The 17,706-nt window shown below is 35.4% G+C and overlaps 1 protein-coding gene across 3 annotated transcripts in view; it reads left to right on the top strand.

Moving 5' to 3' along the window:
* The window catches only part of LOC139117550 (ATP-binding cassette sub-family C member 9-like), a 46,645-nt gene that overhangs the window by 5,999 nt on the left and 22,940 nt on the right, over positions 1 to 17,706 (top strand). For all 3 annotated transcript variants that reach the window (XM_070680767.1, XM_070680769.1, XM_070680768.1), the window contains exons 4-20: positions 345 to 533; positions 837 to 989; positions 1,938 to 2,093; positions 3,628 to 3,762; positions 4,278 to 4,440; positions 5,723 to 5,763; positions 6,800 to 7,069; positions 7,795 to 7,956; positions 8,325 to 8,403; positions 9,647 to 9,752; positions 10,010 to 10,108; positions 10,375 to 10,540; positions 11,806 to 11,943; positions 12,568 to 12,787; positions 13,235 to 13,437; positions 13,790 to 14,029; positions 16,091 to 16,248. In XM_070680767.1, coding sequence (XP_070536868.1) covers positions 345 to 533; positions 837 to 989; positions 1,938 to 2,093; positions 3,628 to 3,762; positions 4,278 to 4,440; positions 5,723 to 5,763; positions 6,800 to 7,069; positions 7,795 to 7,956; positions 8,325 to 8,403; positions 9,647 to 9,752; positions 10,010 to 10,108; positions 10,375 to 10,540; positions 11,806 to 11,943; positions 12,568 to 12,787; positions 13,235 to 13,437; positions 13,790 to 14,029; positions 16,091 to 16,248 — 2,678 coding nt within the window. The remainder of the gene's footprint in view (positions 1 to 344; positions 534 to 836; positions 990 to 1,937; positions 2,094 to 3,627; positions 3,763 to 4,277; positions 4,441 to 5,722; positions 5,764 to 6,799; positions 7,070 to 7,794; positions 7,957 to 8,324; positions 8,404 to 9,646; positions 9,753 to 10,009; positions 10,109 to 10,374; positions 10,541 to 11,805; positions 11,944 to 12,567; positions 12,788 to 13,234; positions 13,438 to 13,789; positions 14,030 to 16,090; positions 16,249 to 17,706) is intronic.

The following is a 17,706-nucleotide window of genomic DNA, read 5'->3' as shown; positions in this document are numbered from 1 at the left end:
TTATCAGCGAGTCTCTCCTTACCGTGCGCAAATTTCACCATAATCCTGCTCTGGGATAATGTTAGAATCGTTTTAACCCCATATACCGGAAGATGGTCAACTGTACTCCTTGCATCTGAAAAATGACAGTTTAATAACTCGGGCACAAGTCAATTCAAACTCGACGGCCATCTTTCGACAGAGTACTTAAGATGACCTATTTCAGTTATTTTCATATTTGATTCAGGAACTACTGACTTGCTAAGTTACGGAAAAAATCTTGTTAAGTACATTCTATTCAATTTCATCATTACAACCATATAACACAGGGGCCATGAAAGTCTTACCTTGATTTTATTTTGTAGTTACATGCACTGAGGAAAGGACAAACTGCATCTTTATGGAAGACATATGGAAGTGTATATGGCCGTGATATTACAATAGGAGTGGTATGGGTTATGGTCAGTGCAATCTTTGTGTTGATACCCACTATCTCAGTTGGAAGTGTTGTCGCCTATGCCTCTGATTGGTATTATGATAAACTCAAACAATATGTGAGTTCAGTTTATTTTTTTCACTTTTACCATCATCTTTCTCTTCATAATAAAATATTCTATTCAATGTTTTCATTCATTTTATGTTCTTTGTGTACCATATTACTCTGAAAACTGCTTGAGATATTGCATGATTGTTCAAAATTAGATTTCTTTGAACTAAAAAATCCACAGTACTTTGTAATGCTGTAGCAATCCATCATTTGCCTCTTGTTTCTGTAAGCTTACATGATTTGAATCCTGAAACTCAAACTTTTATATATAAAAGACATAATAGATATTTTCATTTCATTCTTTCTGTAGGATACTGACATGGTTTCTGTGACTGAATATTTCAGCAATGGCTTTGTCCTAGTAGGCGTGATATTTGTTTCTTCAGTTTTGAAAATATTCGCTTTGGGCTATGGTATGAATGTCGCTGTTACGACAGCTGTCAAAGTCAAGACTGCCTTACAGGTACAGCATATTTTGGTCATATTTTAACTGTAGACCTCTTGTCACACTGATATCTGTTTTTGTGAAGTTGTATGCTTTTTGTATCTGTTCCGTCAATATTTTAAGAATGGCTGGTTTAATCACAAATGTTTCATACAGATGTATTTGAGAAATTGTTAAAACTGATTATGTTAAAGCCATTGTGCATTTTATCTGTGCATCACAAATATTTTCAAAGTTATTTAGGTGACTAGCAGCGCAAGTGAACTTGATCAAAGCAATTAGCAAATATTGTGTAGGATTTGTTGGGTGAATTGCAAGTTCATCTGTACTGTAACAGCTGACATTGCGATTTTACAGAGACTATCTTGAAAGTACTAAGTTACATATAGTTTGTACCTTAATGCTCATCCTAAAAAATCCTTTATTCTGTGCAAGACTGTCAAAGTATAATGCTACCCTTACTTCCCTGTTTCTTGAGGCACATGTTTATTTTAAGTCTTCTGCCTTGTAGGGCACTTGAGCCCTACACATTATCTCCTGACAACCAGGTATGAAGATGGACAGCTTTAACAGTTAAACTAAACCTTATGTGTCTATAAAATCCCATAATGTGTGGTGAAATGATCCGTAACTTCAGGTGTCATAAGTGTTGTATGTGTTCACTGATAGCATATGGAGAATGTTATACACTGGGCTACAATTGTGTCAAATTATGAAAAATTTCTTCAATTTTGACCTTTTCCTTTATCAGCTTGGCTTCAAATATAACAAAATTTTTATTGTTCCTATTTTAATGACTTTACTGCCATCAAGCAGGATTATGATACCAGATTGTTTTGATGTACATGAAACCCAAGATGGTAAATCAAATAATGTTTGTCCAAGTATGGTACAAGATGATGATACAATGTGTTAAACTACACCATAAATGCTTCACCCTGTCAGTTTTGCTTTGTACTTTTTCAGACTCACACCTATGAGAAAGCATTACATTTATCATCCTGGGCTCTATCAAGTGGTGATACAACTGCAGGCAAAATAACAAATCATATGTCTGTTGATGCCATAGCCCTGCAGAATTTTCTTGTTTTCTGCCCACAGATTGGAGCCATACCATTTCGAGTAAGTGTTATCATGTCTTTGTACAGGCATTTCTCAAATTTTCAAAGAAAGTCCAATTTCAAGGATGGGCATTTATGTTGCAATCTGATATACATGTAGTACATGTACAGTATGTCTCAACAGACACACAGTAGTATGTGAGAAAAAATTGTTTGGAAAATGTTTCGGAAGAAAATCCTCAAATGTATTTTAACCCTTTTTCTGCCAGACAGTATCACTTCCCCATCAGCCAAGTCAGAAAAAAGCGGTGTTGAGCCAAAATGTGAAGTATTTTCATTCACTTGGCTTGGTCTGTTACAGCATCTTTAGTCCAAAAAAATCAAGATTATGTATTTATGTTTTCAACAGCTTTCAAATGTACAGTATTATGTTAAAATACACCATATGGAATATGTTGTGTTTCATTAATTTTAATCATCTTGACCTGGTGGTGAAATATGGACTTGGCAGGAAAAGGGTTAAAATTGTCTCTGAAAATAAGAAATAACACCATAGTTTTTAAATTGAGATTCAAAGGTAAGCAATGAATGCAAAGTGTCTGCCTGTCAAAATGGAAAACCGAAAGTGAAATTAGTTGATTTATTGTTTGCCTCAAACCACCTTTTATTTCTGAATCACTGAGAATAGCCCTGATTACATTTTGTAGATTTATTTCATTGAGAATATCCCTGATTACATTATTTTGTAGATTTTTAGTTAGAAAACATAGCACTGCATGTATAACAGTATAACAGTATCTGCTGCTGGCATAAAATCAGGCATATTTTGTATTTCTGTGTATTTCTGATTGTTTGATCTCTTTATGTGTGATTGTGGTGGTTTTCATTTCTTTTTTCACCTCTGTTTTTTCAGTTTCATGTTTGTTATATGAACATTGATTTCATTGTCTATTCCATTTTCACATTGGATATAAAATCAAGATAAATTTCATTTTCATTTCTGTACAATTATTGGGTAATTTTTTTTTTATTTACTCCATTATCCAACTGGCAAGGATCCTATAGATAAGGTACCCGTAACCCAATCCCTGATTGAGCAATGAGGAGTTCACTGCCTTGCTCAAGGTCACTACACCATGCTTAAGTCTCAAACTCACTATCCTTTGTTAGTGAGTCCACTGCTGTGGCCTCACCCAGATATCACACTCACCATCATGTGACAATGAGTCTGGTGCCCTACCCACTGAACCATGATGCCTCCTTTTTAAACCTGATAAACTTTTACTTTCACTTCCTTTTCTACTATGGTTTGAAAGCAAAAATATTTAATATCAAATCCATTTTAGTCCAGGACACTTGTATGAGTTATTTCCAAAAGTCTTGTCGAAACTTTTAAACAAAACATTATGCATATTTGTGATGTAATTGGAGTGTCATTTTCAGTCAGCCTGATTAGAACGTCAAGATTTGGGTCAGAGTTCATTTCATTTTATTTCATTTCAATTTGGTTAAGGACAGTGCATATCTTTTATGTCCAAGGGATGTTTTGACTCACTGCCAAATCCTAAACTCTAATGCTTTATGTTTAATTTCAGATTGTGATTATTCTAATCTTTCTCTATTTGGAAATTGGATTTGCTGCTCTCATTGGGGCATCAATCTTCATCATTGTGTCCCCACTACAATATGGAATTACAAAAATGATGGCCAAGGTGCAAGGTCGTGTCCTGGTAAGTCATATTCCATTGAGTGAGGGCGCTAGACAAACAATCATGTTTTTGCAGGTAACTTTATTGGATTTATGTAAACTGAGTTCCTGCAGTTATGTTAAAGTCCATTTACCCTCATTGAAACACAAGAAATTGTTGAATTTTGTGATGGAAGATGTCATGAAAACAGTGAAACCAAAACATTTACGCACAACTGTTCAGTTTACACAAAATGTACTGTATTATTATCTGTACTGCCATACTCACAATGCAGAGTATGTGTACAACTAAGCATCTTTCCAGTTCTGAATTTCATTGCTTTCTCAAACTATCTTTTATTGCACACTGTGCATTGCCTTTCATTGATCTCAACAACTAAAACAGTTTCTAGTTAATGAACTTTCAGAAGAAATTGTTGAACTTTATGATTGAAGATGTCATGAAAACAGTGAAACCACAACACTTATACACAACAGTGCACTTCAGTGCACCAAATATTTTATTAAATACCAATAACAGTATTGTATTATGTTCAGAAAGTGGCTGATAAGCGTCTTAAGAGATCCAATGAGGTTCTGATGGGAATCAAACTATTAAAGCTTTATGGTTGGGAAGAGAAGTTTTGCTCTGCAATTGAAGTGTTACGTAATCTTGAAGTCAAACAAATGATGAAGAGAGGTGGTTACACTATCTTGACAAGTGAGTTGCTATTTCACATTGTAAATATACTAAGTGTACATTGCAAGGAATGGATCATGATGTGTGTCACACCGTCAATATCAGCAGATATAGTTGGAATAAATGAAGTCATAAGTCATTGTAGTTTGTAGGCCCAGACACCATTTCATCCCTAATGACCTGACCTTAAAGTACTTCATGGCAAAATACTTCATCCTAAGCTACTTTGACCTGAGCCATTTTGCCTAAACCCAGGTCTATCCACCAATTCACCCCAAATTAACTTTTGAGATTGTCCGTGGTGTGTTTATAAATTTGAATCACATCCTTGCAAATATGATGTCAAGACTCTTCAACAATCACAAGGAAATGTGCCTTCCCCTTGATATTGCGTGTACACATAATGGATGGTTGTACTTTTTATATACCACCAGATTCTTGTGTCACTACTATGACGATTGAAATTATCTGTAAAAATTCAACCCTGAAAGTTTGTTTTTAGAGGGAATTCGAGAAAGGTTGCATGAAATTTTCATGACTAGGTGGAGATAATTTACACTATGTGGCTGTAGCAGAGTTTGTAACAAGCTGGTTTTGGAACAAATGGTTTTTTACTAGTGGCTAGTGCTTTTTAGATGAAAAACTACATGGACAAAGTAGAGGAGACAAAGTTGTTTGGTAAAAAGAGTGCAATACAATGGTCTTTTCAAAATGATTGTACTCGTAATCTCTGCTCATTACTTTGATGACGATTTACAGCTATGGACTTCATAATGTGTCAACACAATAATTATAGTCATTAGTAGTGATTCAATGCAATATCAGTAATTATATCATACCAGTATATTGATGGCGTAAATGCAGCGATCTGATTGGTCGAGACGTGAAAAAACCGAGGTATATTGGCAATATACCATGGCTGGCACATGCGTGAGCTCTCTGCAAGAGCCAAAATCCATTTTTTGACGTTCTATGCAAGAATTTCAATATACTGTTATGATATAATAGCAATAAATCACACCCAGTGACGGTATACCACTCGATTTTGACCAGTTCACTTCATATTTGCACTTGCTATTGCTCGTGCATATATGTCGTGAACTGGTCAAAATCTCGTGGTATACCATCGCTTGGTGTGCTTTATTGCTTAAGTAAATGAACAATCAAATAGTTTAAACAAAAATCCAATGCTACAGAGAAATACTGCAATCTTGATTGACCCATTTTATGGATATATATACACATACACATACTGTCTTGATGCTATGATTTCTAATACATTGCATCTTGTAAAATTTTTCAGCATTTGTGGCAACAAGTACTCCAATTCTTCTCACCTTCATAGTAAGTATCTCTCCTTATTTTATCTGCTTCCAAATCCTAATCAAACTTATAGTGTGATACTACCTAATAAAGTTATTCAACATTTAAAAATGATGGCAAAGACATGATCATGATTTGCTGCCTGGCCAAACGTTTGGTTCATCGTATGGTAATATTGATGATTTCAAAGCCAAAGGGGAGGGTATCATCAGCATTAATAGTGTATGGTAGGCACCAGCTTAAAAGCAGGCAACAAATCCAGAGAATCCCCTCACCATCATCTAAGTGCTGTCATCTCTGTTACACTGAACAAAAATCTGTATGTCTGAATCTTTGCACACAGCATTCTCTTACAGAGCAGAGCAGAGTTGGAAGTCTGTCTGCTGTCTGTTAATAGTTTCATCCCCTAAAAAGCCATATACCGGTATACTGTTAGCAGGTACCATAGTTTCTGTCAGGTTGCACTAAAATGTTGTCTAATTCAGCTGATGGTAATTCTGCCTGCCTTTAAAGCCAAATGCAAGGTTATGCAAAAAATTGTGCATCTTGTAGATGATAGTTTGTTACACACAGAAAAAAGTGCTACAAACTCAAATGTGGCTCCTGTGAGTATATCACCATATTCAGCAGGCAAAAGTCTCTTCAGCCTTTGTACATCATTTTCCTCTTGTGACAAAGTCTCAGCAGTCTTGATAACCAGTTCATACTAGATGTGTGATAATGAAAGACACTTCATGACTTTCCTTTCATGAAGAGTAGAGATACTAAAATACAAGTTATGACCAAAATGAGTATTGTCACAATAAACCAGTTTTGTCTTGGTGGTGAAGAACATTTATGAAATTACTGTCAGTGTATCAGCAATGCAGATTTTGTGATGTAGGTTTTGTGATGTGTTCTGCAGTTTATTAAACTTCAAAAGATATTTGTTTTTATACCCTGTACAGTACACAGGATTGGCGTATAACGATGGATTCATTTGCTGTGTCATTTATTAACATCATCTTGTTTTCAAGTCATTCTGATCTGATATTAAAAATGATTTGTTTCTTTGCAGTCCTTTGCTGTGTATTCACTGACAAGTCCAGTTCCATTGACTCCAGAGGTAGCGTTTGGATCATTGGCTTTGTTCAATCTTCTTGTGTGGCCAATGTCTGTTTTACCAACTTATATCAGTAACTGTGTCAATGCAGCAGTCAGCACACAGCGTCTACGCATGTTCTTTGCCGCTGCAGAGTTAGCTGAATCCCATGATGGAAGAAAACCTCTCGGGAAAGGTTTTGGTAAACCAGATGAAAATGATGAGGACAGTGTGGACGAGGATGAGGTATGTCATTGGTACATTGTATTGATAAAATCAATGGTTAATGGTATGTCCCTGGCCAAATACAACAACAAGCTAGGAGTGTGAAGGCAAAATAGAAGTATCAAATAAGTATCATATTGTTTGTGATCAACTTCCCAGGAATACTAAATTGATGTGGTTTCAATAGCTAACTGTCCATGACCTCAAGGTTATCATCCCAATCACTAATCTTTCATCAATTAGTATAATTCTTTCCAATGCAGTCTGTTGAAGTTGGGTTGTATTGTGAAGGATATTTCTAGACCCAAGTTTTTGATGAAAAGGGTTCATGTAGATGACATTATACAGATTTTTCAGATTGTTGCTAACAAGGTGTTACATATATTGTGCAGTAATATTACATGATTTGTCATGAAAACTGTTTTCAAAATGACAATTGCTGTATTTTTTAAAGCAACATTATGTCAAAATGTTCCAAATTTGTCTTCATGTTTGTATTTTATAAGATCTGTCATCTGAGCCTGTACATGTATAAAACAAAAGTACATTCTTAGTCAACACATATAATTAAGCACTGTGTTCAAAAGGTAAATAGTAAGTTGGTGTTTCAATATGCTTTGAGTACTAGGATAAGACCTTGCAATTGACGTACTGAGCAAAACTCGAGGAAAAAATATCATCAAAGTTAAAACTACTGGTACTAGCCCTTTAATGATCACTATGCACAAATCTTCCCATCACAACAGATATTTGACCATGACAGCGTGGATGAACGCACCACATTTGGAATCAAGCGACGGGGATCAGAGAAAGCTGACAACCACAAGTCGTATGGTTCTCTTGAAAGTAATTCATTCTTCAATGAAACTGATTTTGGAATTACTTTACCTGATCATATTGCCGTGCAGGTACTGAAAGCCCATTTCCAATTTTACATCCTCCTTTTCTGGGTGATCTTTGAAAGCTTGCAGAGCAGCTGAGTAATATTGATCATTTGTTGTTTGAAGTTTATCGTGACTTGTTGTTTTAAGTTTATAATGACGTAATCAAACCAATAGTTAACATAATGATATATGGTTCCAATTTTTAATTTCATACTACAGTCAGACTGTGTTTAAACCAAGGAGTAAACAGTTCTAGTTCAATGAACAATCAATTTCTGAGATGTGTTTCAGGAAACACAAATAACTTGCATTCATGTCATCATGAATGAATTTTAAACAAACTGTAAGAAAGTCAATGATTAACACCTGTATTTTTTTAAATTTTATTCCAGATAAAAAATGGATCTTTTGCATGGGGGAATGAGACATTGATGCCAGTTTTATCCAATATCAACGCAGACATTCCAAAAGGTGACTATGCCACGCTTGTCATTTTATGGGGAAAGGTGGTAAATTGCAGTGTGTTGGTTTGTTCACTTAATACATTGCAAAATCCCATTGATAGCCAAGATATCACTCAATCCATCCTGTATAGTGTACTACTGTTCTTTGAAAATCTACAGCCATCTTTCAATGAGAAGAAAGTGTGAAACAGTGATTACAAATTTAACATTTTCCATGAAATGAAGTAACATCTGTCAATCTATCAGGAGTCTACGGGAATAGATATTTTACTGCAGTAATGATGTACATCGTTCAGTTTTAACATTTGAAAATTCTTAATTCAACAAATGCAGCCAAACACCTTTTACACAGTGTATCGTCAACATTTAACCCTTTTCCTGCCAGACAGTATCACTTCCCCATCAACCAAGTCAGTAAAAAGCAGTATTTAGCCAAAACATGACATTTTCACCCACTTGGCTTGGTCTGTTATAGCATCTGTAGTCCAAAAAAATCAAGTTTACAGTATTTTTGTTTTCGACGACCTTCAAATGTTCAATATTATGTTAAAATACACCATATGGAATATGTTGTGTTTCATTAATTTTAACCATCTTAACCTGATGGTGAAATATGGACTTGGCAGGAAAAGGGTTAAATAGGGTGTGGGATACATGGTGGGATCCCAGGTGGTTACCTTGATGACATTACATGTGGGCTCTCAAGATGGGTTCATGAAGAGCATTCCAGCCAGAATCTTGGCTAACTCTCCATCAATTTAAGATACATGTCGATACAGTTCAGTCCTACCCAAAGATTGCATAATGGTATGTATGTATATGCTGGTATTGCTAGGAGAGCACAACTGACACTCCAAGTAAATCATGTTATGTTGATTCCATTAACACCCTTGAGTGATATAGGCTGAATTACTGATTTAATAATCTTTGTACTTTTAGACTGTTACACACCATGTGCATCATAGTCATACATTGATATTTATATCAATTGGAAAGTATGCAGAAATGTACTTTTGAACTGTGCAGAAATCTACATTTACTTGTGCAATGTGACACAACATTGAATTTTACAAAAGCAGGAGGCTCAGAATTGTGTTGGAAAATATGCTATAATATGATGAATCAATATCTGTAGTTGACAATGACATGCACATTATCTTTTCTGGACATACCGTACTGTATATTGTTTTCTGTGTCAGTTTATGTAATAAGTCTAGCAAAATAGATGAATTCATGTTTATATTTCACAGGAAAAGTAACGATGGTTGTTGGACTTGTTGGTAGTGGTAAATCATCATTGTTGTCAGCAATATTGGGAGAAATGAATGCTCTTTCTGGCACAGTCAAGTTCAATCGGTAAGTGTTGCATTGCAGTCTAACTGAAAAGGACGGTAAATATATAGTCCTGTTTCAGATACTCTGTAATAACTTGACGGGTCTTCCTTCCAGGAAGGATCATTACTTCTTACTGGTATTAATCGATTTTAGGAATTCACATGAGAAGACATGATATTGTTTAATTTGTTTCCATGGGTGTTGTCATAATATTTAAAATTCCTTGTTATCTTGTAACAAGATTGAAAAGCTGATAGCAATATTCATTATCTTTGCAGACACTACAATGTTGTATCTTATGTCGCCCAGAAACCATGGCTACAAAATGCTCCATTCAAGGAGAATATTCTATTTGGTAATGAAATGAATTCCAAAAGGTAAGTTTACCAGTATTTATCATTGTCCAAGCACACATCATCTAGATTGCTGCCTTTCCTGAGTATGATATGAACATTTAACATGTATTTGTAATAATCAGCCTGTCAGTAGATGTTTTAGGATGTTTATGTTTCTTGATCACGTCTTCAGTTGTACATTGCAAATCATGTCTATTTCAGCTTTGCAAGGGGAAAACTGCTTTGCTCTTTGTCAAACAGAGGGTACAGTACATCCAAGATTTTTCAACGGTGCCTGTTTGTTTCAGATACCGCAAAGTTATTGAGGTATGCCAGTTACAGGCTGATATAGATATTCTACCTGCTGGTGATATGACAGAGATTGGTGAGAAAGGTATTAACTTGAGTGGAGGTCAGAAACAACGAGTCAGTGTGGCAAGAGCTTTGTACAGTAACTCATCTGTCATAATCCTGGTAAGCTTCTTTGCCTCCAGTTGGTTTTTGTAGCATGTCTGTGATTACACTATCTGTTTCATATTTAATCCTCAAAGACTATTGGATGTAAACATGATGCATGCATACATTATTTGTATAGCATGGTATCAAAGACATAGAAGTGGACAGCATCACCCTCATGTGCAATGTAGTGACTCATTTGTGCTAGTGAAGGACATAGATGTCTTTTGATGGTTTGCCTTTTGTGATATACTAGTACACCTTTAGTTATGTGCGATGGTAAGTGTACGAGCTTGAGTGCTTCACAAACTCTACAGCATGTGGAGGGATCGCAGTCACAAAAATTGTAACAATCTAGCTCAGTTATTGAACCAATCTTTTTGAGATTGAGGATTTGGCCAAGCGGTTTTGTCTGTGGCTTCTCCGCTAGGCAACTGGGTGCTGTACATTGTGAGTTTGAAACCAACGTATTACTTACCATGAGGATGATAGTGTAACTTTATTCCTTTGAAGGATAGCAGGTCATCCCCAAGCTATGACAATCAGTATTTCTTTGACAATAAAGGGCAGGTTGTCCCCAAGCTATGACAATCAGTATTTCTTTGACAATAAAGGGCAGGTTGTCCCCAAGCTATGACAATCAGTATTTCTTTGAAAATAAAGGTCAAGGAAGATCTATTGTGGAGTTGACACTCCAGGCGTGGTGAAACACGTCACTATTTTACCTGATACAGTCTGTTTTTGTAGCATACTTTGTATGAAAGGCAAAACCAAGATTCATCAGAGCCATATTTCATAATACTTATCACATACACGCAATTTCTTCATTTTAGTATCATGATCTTACCATACCAGTATATGCATTCAAGAATAAGTGATTGTTTACGTTTCTTGACTTACGTGTATTTCAGTGAGCTTGTACAAACAGATGAGTAGTGACATTTTATGATGATTCACTCTAAGTGCTTCATCTCAAACATGTATTAAGCAAATAATTTGTTGATCTTTTGCACTATATTTGAACTGGTATTACAAACTACAATGAATGAAAGATTTCTAATCATCATCTGCACCATGAAATGCATACAATTTTTCAACTCCAGACTCTGTAGGATTAGTTTCTATGGATACTGACTCAAGGCGGAAAACAGTCTGTCAGATATATCTTACTTAATTATTGTTTCATTGTGTATTTTATCCAATCTAGTGAAGACATGTCTGTTAAAGACAACAGCTTCTGTTGTTAGAATAATATGAATGGTACATCGTCTTTGTTCATATAGGATGATCCATTGTCAGCTTTAGATGTCCATGTTGGTTCACATCTGATGGAAAGAGGAATAATGAACTTTGCCATGAATGAAGGAAGAACAGTCATTCTTGTCACCCATCAAGTGCAATATTTGCAGTACGCAGATAAGGTCAGTTGTAACCCATCAAGTGCAATATTTGCATTATGCAGATAAGGTCAGTTGTGACACATCAAGTGCAATATTTGCATTATGCAGATAAGGTCAGTTGTGACACATAAAGTCCAATATTTGCATTATGCAGATAAGGTCAGTTGTAACCCATCAAGTGCAATATTTGCAGTACGCAGATAAGGTCAGTTGTGACACATCAAGTGCAATATTTGCAGTACGCAGATAAGGTCAGTTGTGACACATCAAGTCCAATATTTGCATTATGCAGATAAGGTCAGTTGTGACACATCAAGTGCAATATTTGCAGTACGCAGATAAGGTCAGTTGTGACACATCAAGTACAATATTTGCAGTACGCAGATAAGGTCAGTTGTAACCCATCAAGTGCAATATTTGCAGTACGCAGATAAGGTCAGTTGTGACACATCAAGTCCAATATTTGCATTATGCAGATAAGGTCAGTTGTAACCCATCAAGTGCAATATTTGCAGTACGCAGATAAGGTCAGTTGTAACCCATGAAGTACTATACTTATTGTACGCAGATAAAGGTCAGTTGTATAAACCTGTCGAGTATGATATCATCTTTTTGACTTCCTGATCAAACCTATTTATTATACAGGTAATACTTCTAGAGGGAGGCAAAATCCTGCTGCAAGGCAACCCTGATGAGATTGCCGTCAGTGATCCAGTATTGTTTGCAAATTTAAAGGAAAAGATACAATTGAGTGAAGTGGAAAGTGAAATCGAATCAGACCCAGACAAACATACTGACAAAGTCGCAAGCAAGTTGAACAGACAACTTTCAAATCGAGATGGTGATGCGGCAAAGATGAAACCTGGTAAATGATCCATATGTACAAATGATGACTATGTCATCTGTATATGATTTGACTGTGTTCATACAATTTATCCGACATCTTGAATTCTTAGAGTAGACTTTGTCATGCATTTTATCAGACAGCAGTGTAATACTGTCATCTGATAGAGTGATATGATCTGAGATTATTAATAACAATTTAAGTATAATACAAATATATTATCTTTACCTGATATATGGTTGGAGAATGGTAAGTTTAGAGACTAAGTATGGTGGTGTGCCCTTGAACAGGACACCCTTCTTTTCAGTGTCACTCCTCTATTATCCAGGAGTAATGGGTAACACATTCTCTCTTAGAGATTCAGCTTTCTGGCATGTTGGAAAGAATGAATGAATGAATGAGTGAATGAATGAATAAAAGTAAGAAAGGATACACATAACATTGAATTTTTCAATTCTATCCCTGCAGGTGGTCGTTTGATAGAAAAAGAAGAAAGGAAGAAAGGTTCAGTGTCATGGAAAATCTACTTGACCTATGCCAAAGCAGTCAAGTTTCCATTGGTGTCTGTTATAGTGTTGTTTTTCCTTGCCCAAGGAGCTGCACAAATACTGACAAATTTCTGGCTAGCTAGGTGGTCTGAATCTGGAGAGGAAATCGGCAATAAAACTGAAGTGAGTGATGCATTCTCTAGACATTGTTGAGGAAGTACTTGATAATCAAGTTTGTTTGTTTATTATTTTCTCAAATATTCCCATGTTTGTCCATGCTCTGTCTCTCTCTGTCTCTCTCTCTCTGTCTCTCTCTCTCTCTCTCTCTCTCTCTCTCTCTCTTCCATGAAGCAGTAACTGATTTGTGAGAAACATTGCTGTGTTATAAGATCTCTGTATAAATGTAAAAATTGCCATTTATAATCCAGAAGTTGTCATCATACTCTATGTACATACAAACAGGTCTCTATTTCCTGAATGACACAGCATTTTGGAATACATGTCACTAGAAACCACTTACTTTGATCAATGCTAGGAAGAACTGAAAGAAGAGCTGGACTATTATCTTGGTGGATATGGAATTCTATCGATGATCTATGTTCTCCTGGCGTGTTCAGCAACTACCTGCCACATATTGTTTACTTTATTTGCTGCAAAACGACTCCACCTCGGCCTGTTACGTAACATCATACGTGCACCAATGAGATTCTTCGACACAACTCCAGTTGGGCGAATTCTTAATAGACTGTCTAATGATACACAAATTATAGATCAGGTATGTTGATCAGTTGTGGCCATGAGCAAGCTGTGTACAGTTTTCAGTATTTGCAAGATCTTTGAAAAGTGTAACTTGATTCGAACCGTAAACTACCTATACATCAGTCTAATTTTATAAAATTTTTAACAATTAATGAAGGCAAATGTTGGTTGATTTTACAATTATCTTTTCACAACACTAGTATGATCATAGCAACTTTATTCATGACTAAAAATGGCTGAGAAATTTACTAAAATGTATCAAGATTATCAAATTGCATGTCTTCTTACACATATATGTTCACTATCAACTTATTGTAACACCCTACATATTATAGCTTCAGTAGAAAATGCTTGTATCTGCAAAGTTCTGTATTTGACAGATGTGCCAAAACAACCTAGATGTCGCGATATTAGCAGTAATAAATGTGAAACAGTATAGACAAATGTTCAACAAATGTCTTACTGAAATTCAACTTCATATAACAAGTCATTTGTATCATTATTACAGTACATTTACCAATGATTTTGACGATGAGATACAGCTGGATATTGATACACTACTTAGGTTTGTAAGTTTGCTGGCGAATTTACCCTTTTAATGGTCAACTTTTACAACTTTGTGCCAACATCAGACAGACTAAAACAGCAGGTGACGCAGCAAGATGTCTGTAAACTAATTTACTATGTAGTATGTTTATATCTTTACAGCAGCTATCAGTTTCAATGGTGACACACACAGAGACTGGTTGCCAAGTTTTACAAGCAGTTCAAATTCACGGAGAGGTGGTAAAAGAATGACGTTACTGCAAATTTAGACTCAGAGGACAGTGTTCTTTGTAGTTGAATATCAATAAAGTTAATGACTTCAAAAATAATAGAGTGATGTGTAAAATGAACAAACTTTACTTTGGTTATCAACAAATGAATGACACCACATTTCTCAATGAGCTGACATCGGGGCCTACTTCAGTACGAAGTGAACTTGGGGGTTTCAGACTATTTCGTGAACGTCATTTGTTTTCTATATTGACAAGATTGTAGCGACAAGCGATAAAAACATTGGAACATTGTAAGAGTGTTTATCATTTCCAGTTGATCCAACGTTTTTATTAAACACAAAAAAATAATAGACTGTGTTCTTTGTAGTTGAATATCAATAAAGTTCATGACTTCAAACAAAATCTAAAACTAACAACACAAATCGATCTTAAAGAATCAGAACATTTGAGTAGCGATAGCAATGTCTGGAAGTCAGGGCTTTGAGTCAGCAACTTTCTAGTCCAATAAAACTCAGACAACGAGATGTTCTGGTATTGCCAGCCATGGTGGGGCTTTGTATACATACGCTGACACGTAATTAGCAGCTATCAGTTTCACTGGCGTAATGATCTGTACATTTGTACAAACAGACGTTGAACCAGACAAAAAACGCATCACATCACACATCACTCTATTATTTTTGAAGTCATGAACTTTATTGATATTCAACTACAAAGAACACTGTCCTCTGAGTCTAAATTTGCAGTAACGTCGGAACTTTATTGATATTCAACTACAAAGAACACTGTCCTCTGAGTCTAAATTTGCAGTAACGTCGTTCTTTTACCACCTCTCCGTGAATTTGAACTGCTTGTAAAACTTGGCAACCAGTCTCTGTGTGTGTCACCATTGAAACTGATAGCTGCTGTAAAGATATAAACATACTACATAGTAAATTAGTTTACAGACATCTTGCTGCGTCACCTGCTGTTTTAGTCTGTCTGATGTTGGCGCAAAGTTGTAAAAGTTGACCACTAAAAGGGTAAATTCGCCAGCAAACTGACAAAACTTATATCAATATCCAGCTGTATCTCATCGTCAAAATCATTGGTAAATGTACTGTAAAAGAGAACCAGTAAAAAACAGAAATGTCAGTTATAACCTGACATTGACACAGTGGCATACCATTATTGGCATGCTTCACTGTCCTATTTTCATGCTACAAAGCAAGACTGCCTTTGTCTTTTGGGAAACTAACACGGTTCTGTACCCAAAATGTTAAATTTTTATTCAAATATTTCTATTTTCATCTTTTCAGAGGTTGAATCTGATCATTTTAGAATTAATGACAACTACAGTCCAGTGTCTTGCCGTATTGGTTGTAAATACTGCTTCAACTCCAGTGTTTATGGCAGCTGTACTACCTGTCATAGTTGTCTATCTGATCTATATGAAATATTACCTGACAACATCCAGGTGAGAACAGATTATGTTTATACTTGTTTTGTAGATTGTAATAAAATCACCTCATCAATTAACATACCAGTTAAGAGGCACTGTCTGTAAAAACCTGCAGAGCGCCTATATGAGGTGGCCAAGGGTAAATTTCAAAAACATATAAATTATATACCAAAAGATAGGACGTGACCTAACTAAAGTACCAGTGTAATAATTTTGTTGTGCTACCTTCTGTTACCATAGTAACAGCGTTTGAAAAATAAGACGTCAATGGCGCAAATTTTACATCAAACGGTCAAAAACAACATTTCTATATAACAAATATACCAATATTTCACCAATCATTACTTGTCTTGTCTAATTTCCAATTGTACAAGTACAGTAAAATGGTTACGCGAATGGTCAAGTCAATTAAGACAATGGCTATTATTTGACCTTTGACTCCATCTTAAAATCGTGATAGCGCCCTCAGGTGGCCATGTTTTTCGATTTGTGGAAAGAGAGAAAACTTCTCAAATTCAAACGTGTTTAACTCAAAAAGGAAGCGGGGCCGTAATAAGTTGATATAATATTTACTTTAACCCATGACCGATGTCTAATAATCCAATTAAAAACGTGCGGGCACTCATTGTTTTTTTGCTTTAATTTTATTTTTAAAATTATGGAAAATTAGAAATATTTGCTAAGCCTTCCCGTTTTTTTAAAAACTGTTTAGTGGAGAAAAACTAAATTGAATTAAGATATCTTGTATACTATGAAACATCATTTTCAGTTCTATCAAAAATATTAAAAATCATATTAATTTGGCAAAGTTTGTTGCCATGGCAACACTTCTAAAAATGGCGTTTTCTCGTCATTTTCAATGATTTCACTGATTGTAGCACAATCCCACGTGTCCCTGTCGGAATGGATAGTGCTCATATGTTATTATTCTTAAAATACGTACAATTTAGTTGTTAAATTTCCCTGTACTGCCTTTAATTCTGTTTCCATTGATATCGATCAGAGTAGTATAAATGATTGAAATTATTAACGTTTTCGTAAATTCTTGCAACAATTATACAATTAGTTAAGTTATATTATACCAATTATTCTGCTGCATGCATAGTTGTTTATATGAATAAATATTACACACGCCACAAAAAATAATATAAATGTTTTGTTATTTATTCGATATGGCGCTAAATTTCGGTTAAGGGCAAAGGTCAAAGGTCACTGTTAAACCAACAGAAATGCTTGATTTTATTGGGGATCTACGGGGAAACGAGTATTTGGCGAACAGGAGTATTTTATTGTTCACAAATATACAACCTTATGTTATCGAACACATACAAAATTATAACACGTTTTTGAAGAATCCAATGTGTATTAAGTCTTAAAGTATACTTCTCCTCTGTTTTTTTTTGAATTTTGCGCATAGTTCTGCGCATGCGCAGTATGTCACAGCTCATTTCCGGTATGCCAAAACAACCCTTT

This window comes from Ptychodera flava, chromosome 18 (assembly GCF_041260155.1).
Source record: "Ptychodera flava strain L36383 chromosome 18, AS_Pfla_20210202, whole genome shotgun sequence".
NCBI lineage: Eukaryota > Metazoa > Hemichordata > Enteropneusta > Ptychoderidae > Ptychodera > Ptychodera flava.
This window is presented reverse-complemented; position numbering and strand designations above follow the sequence as displayed.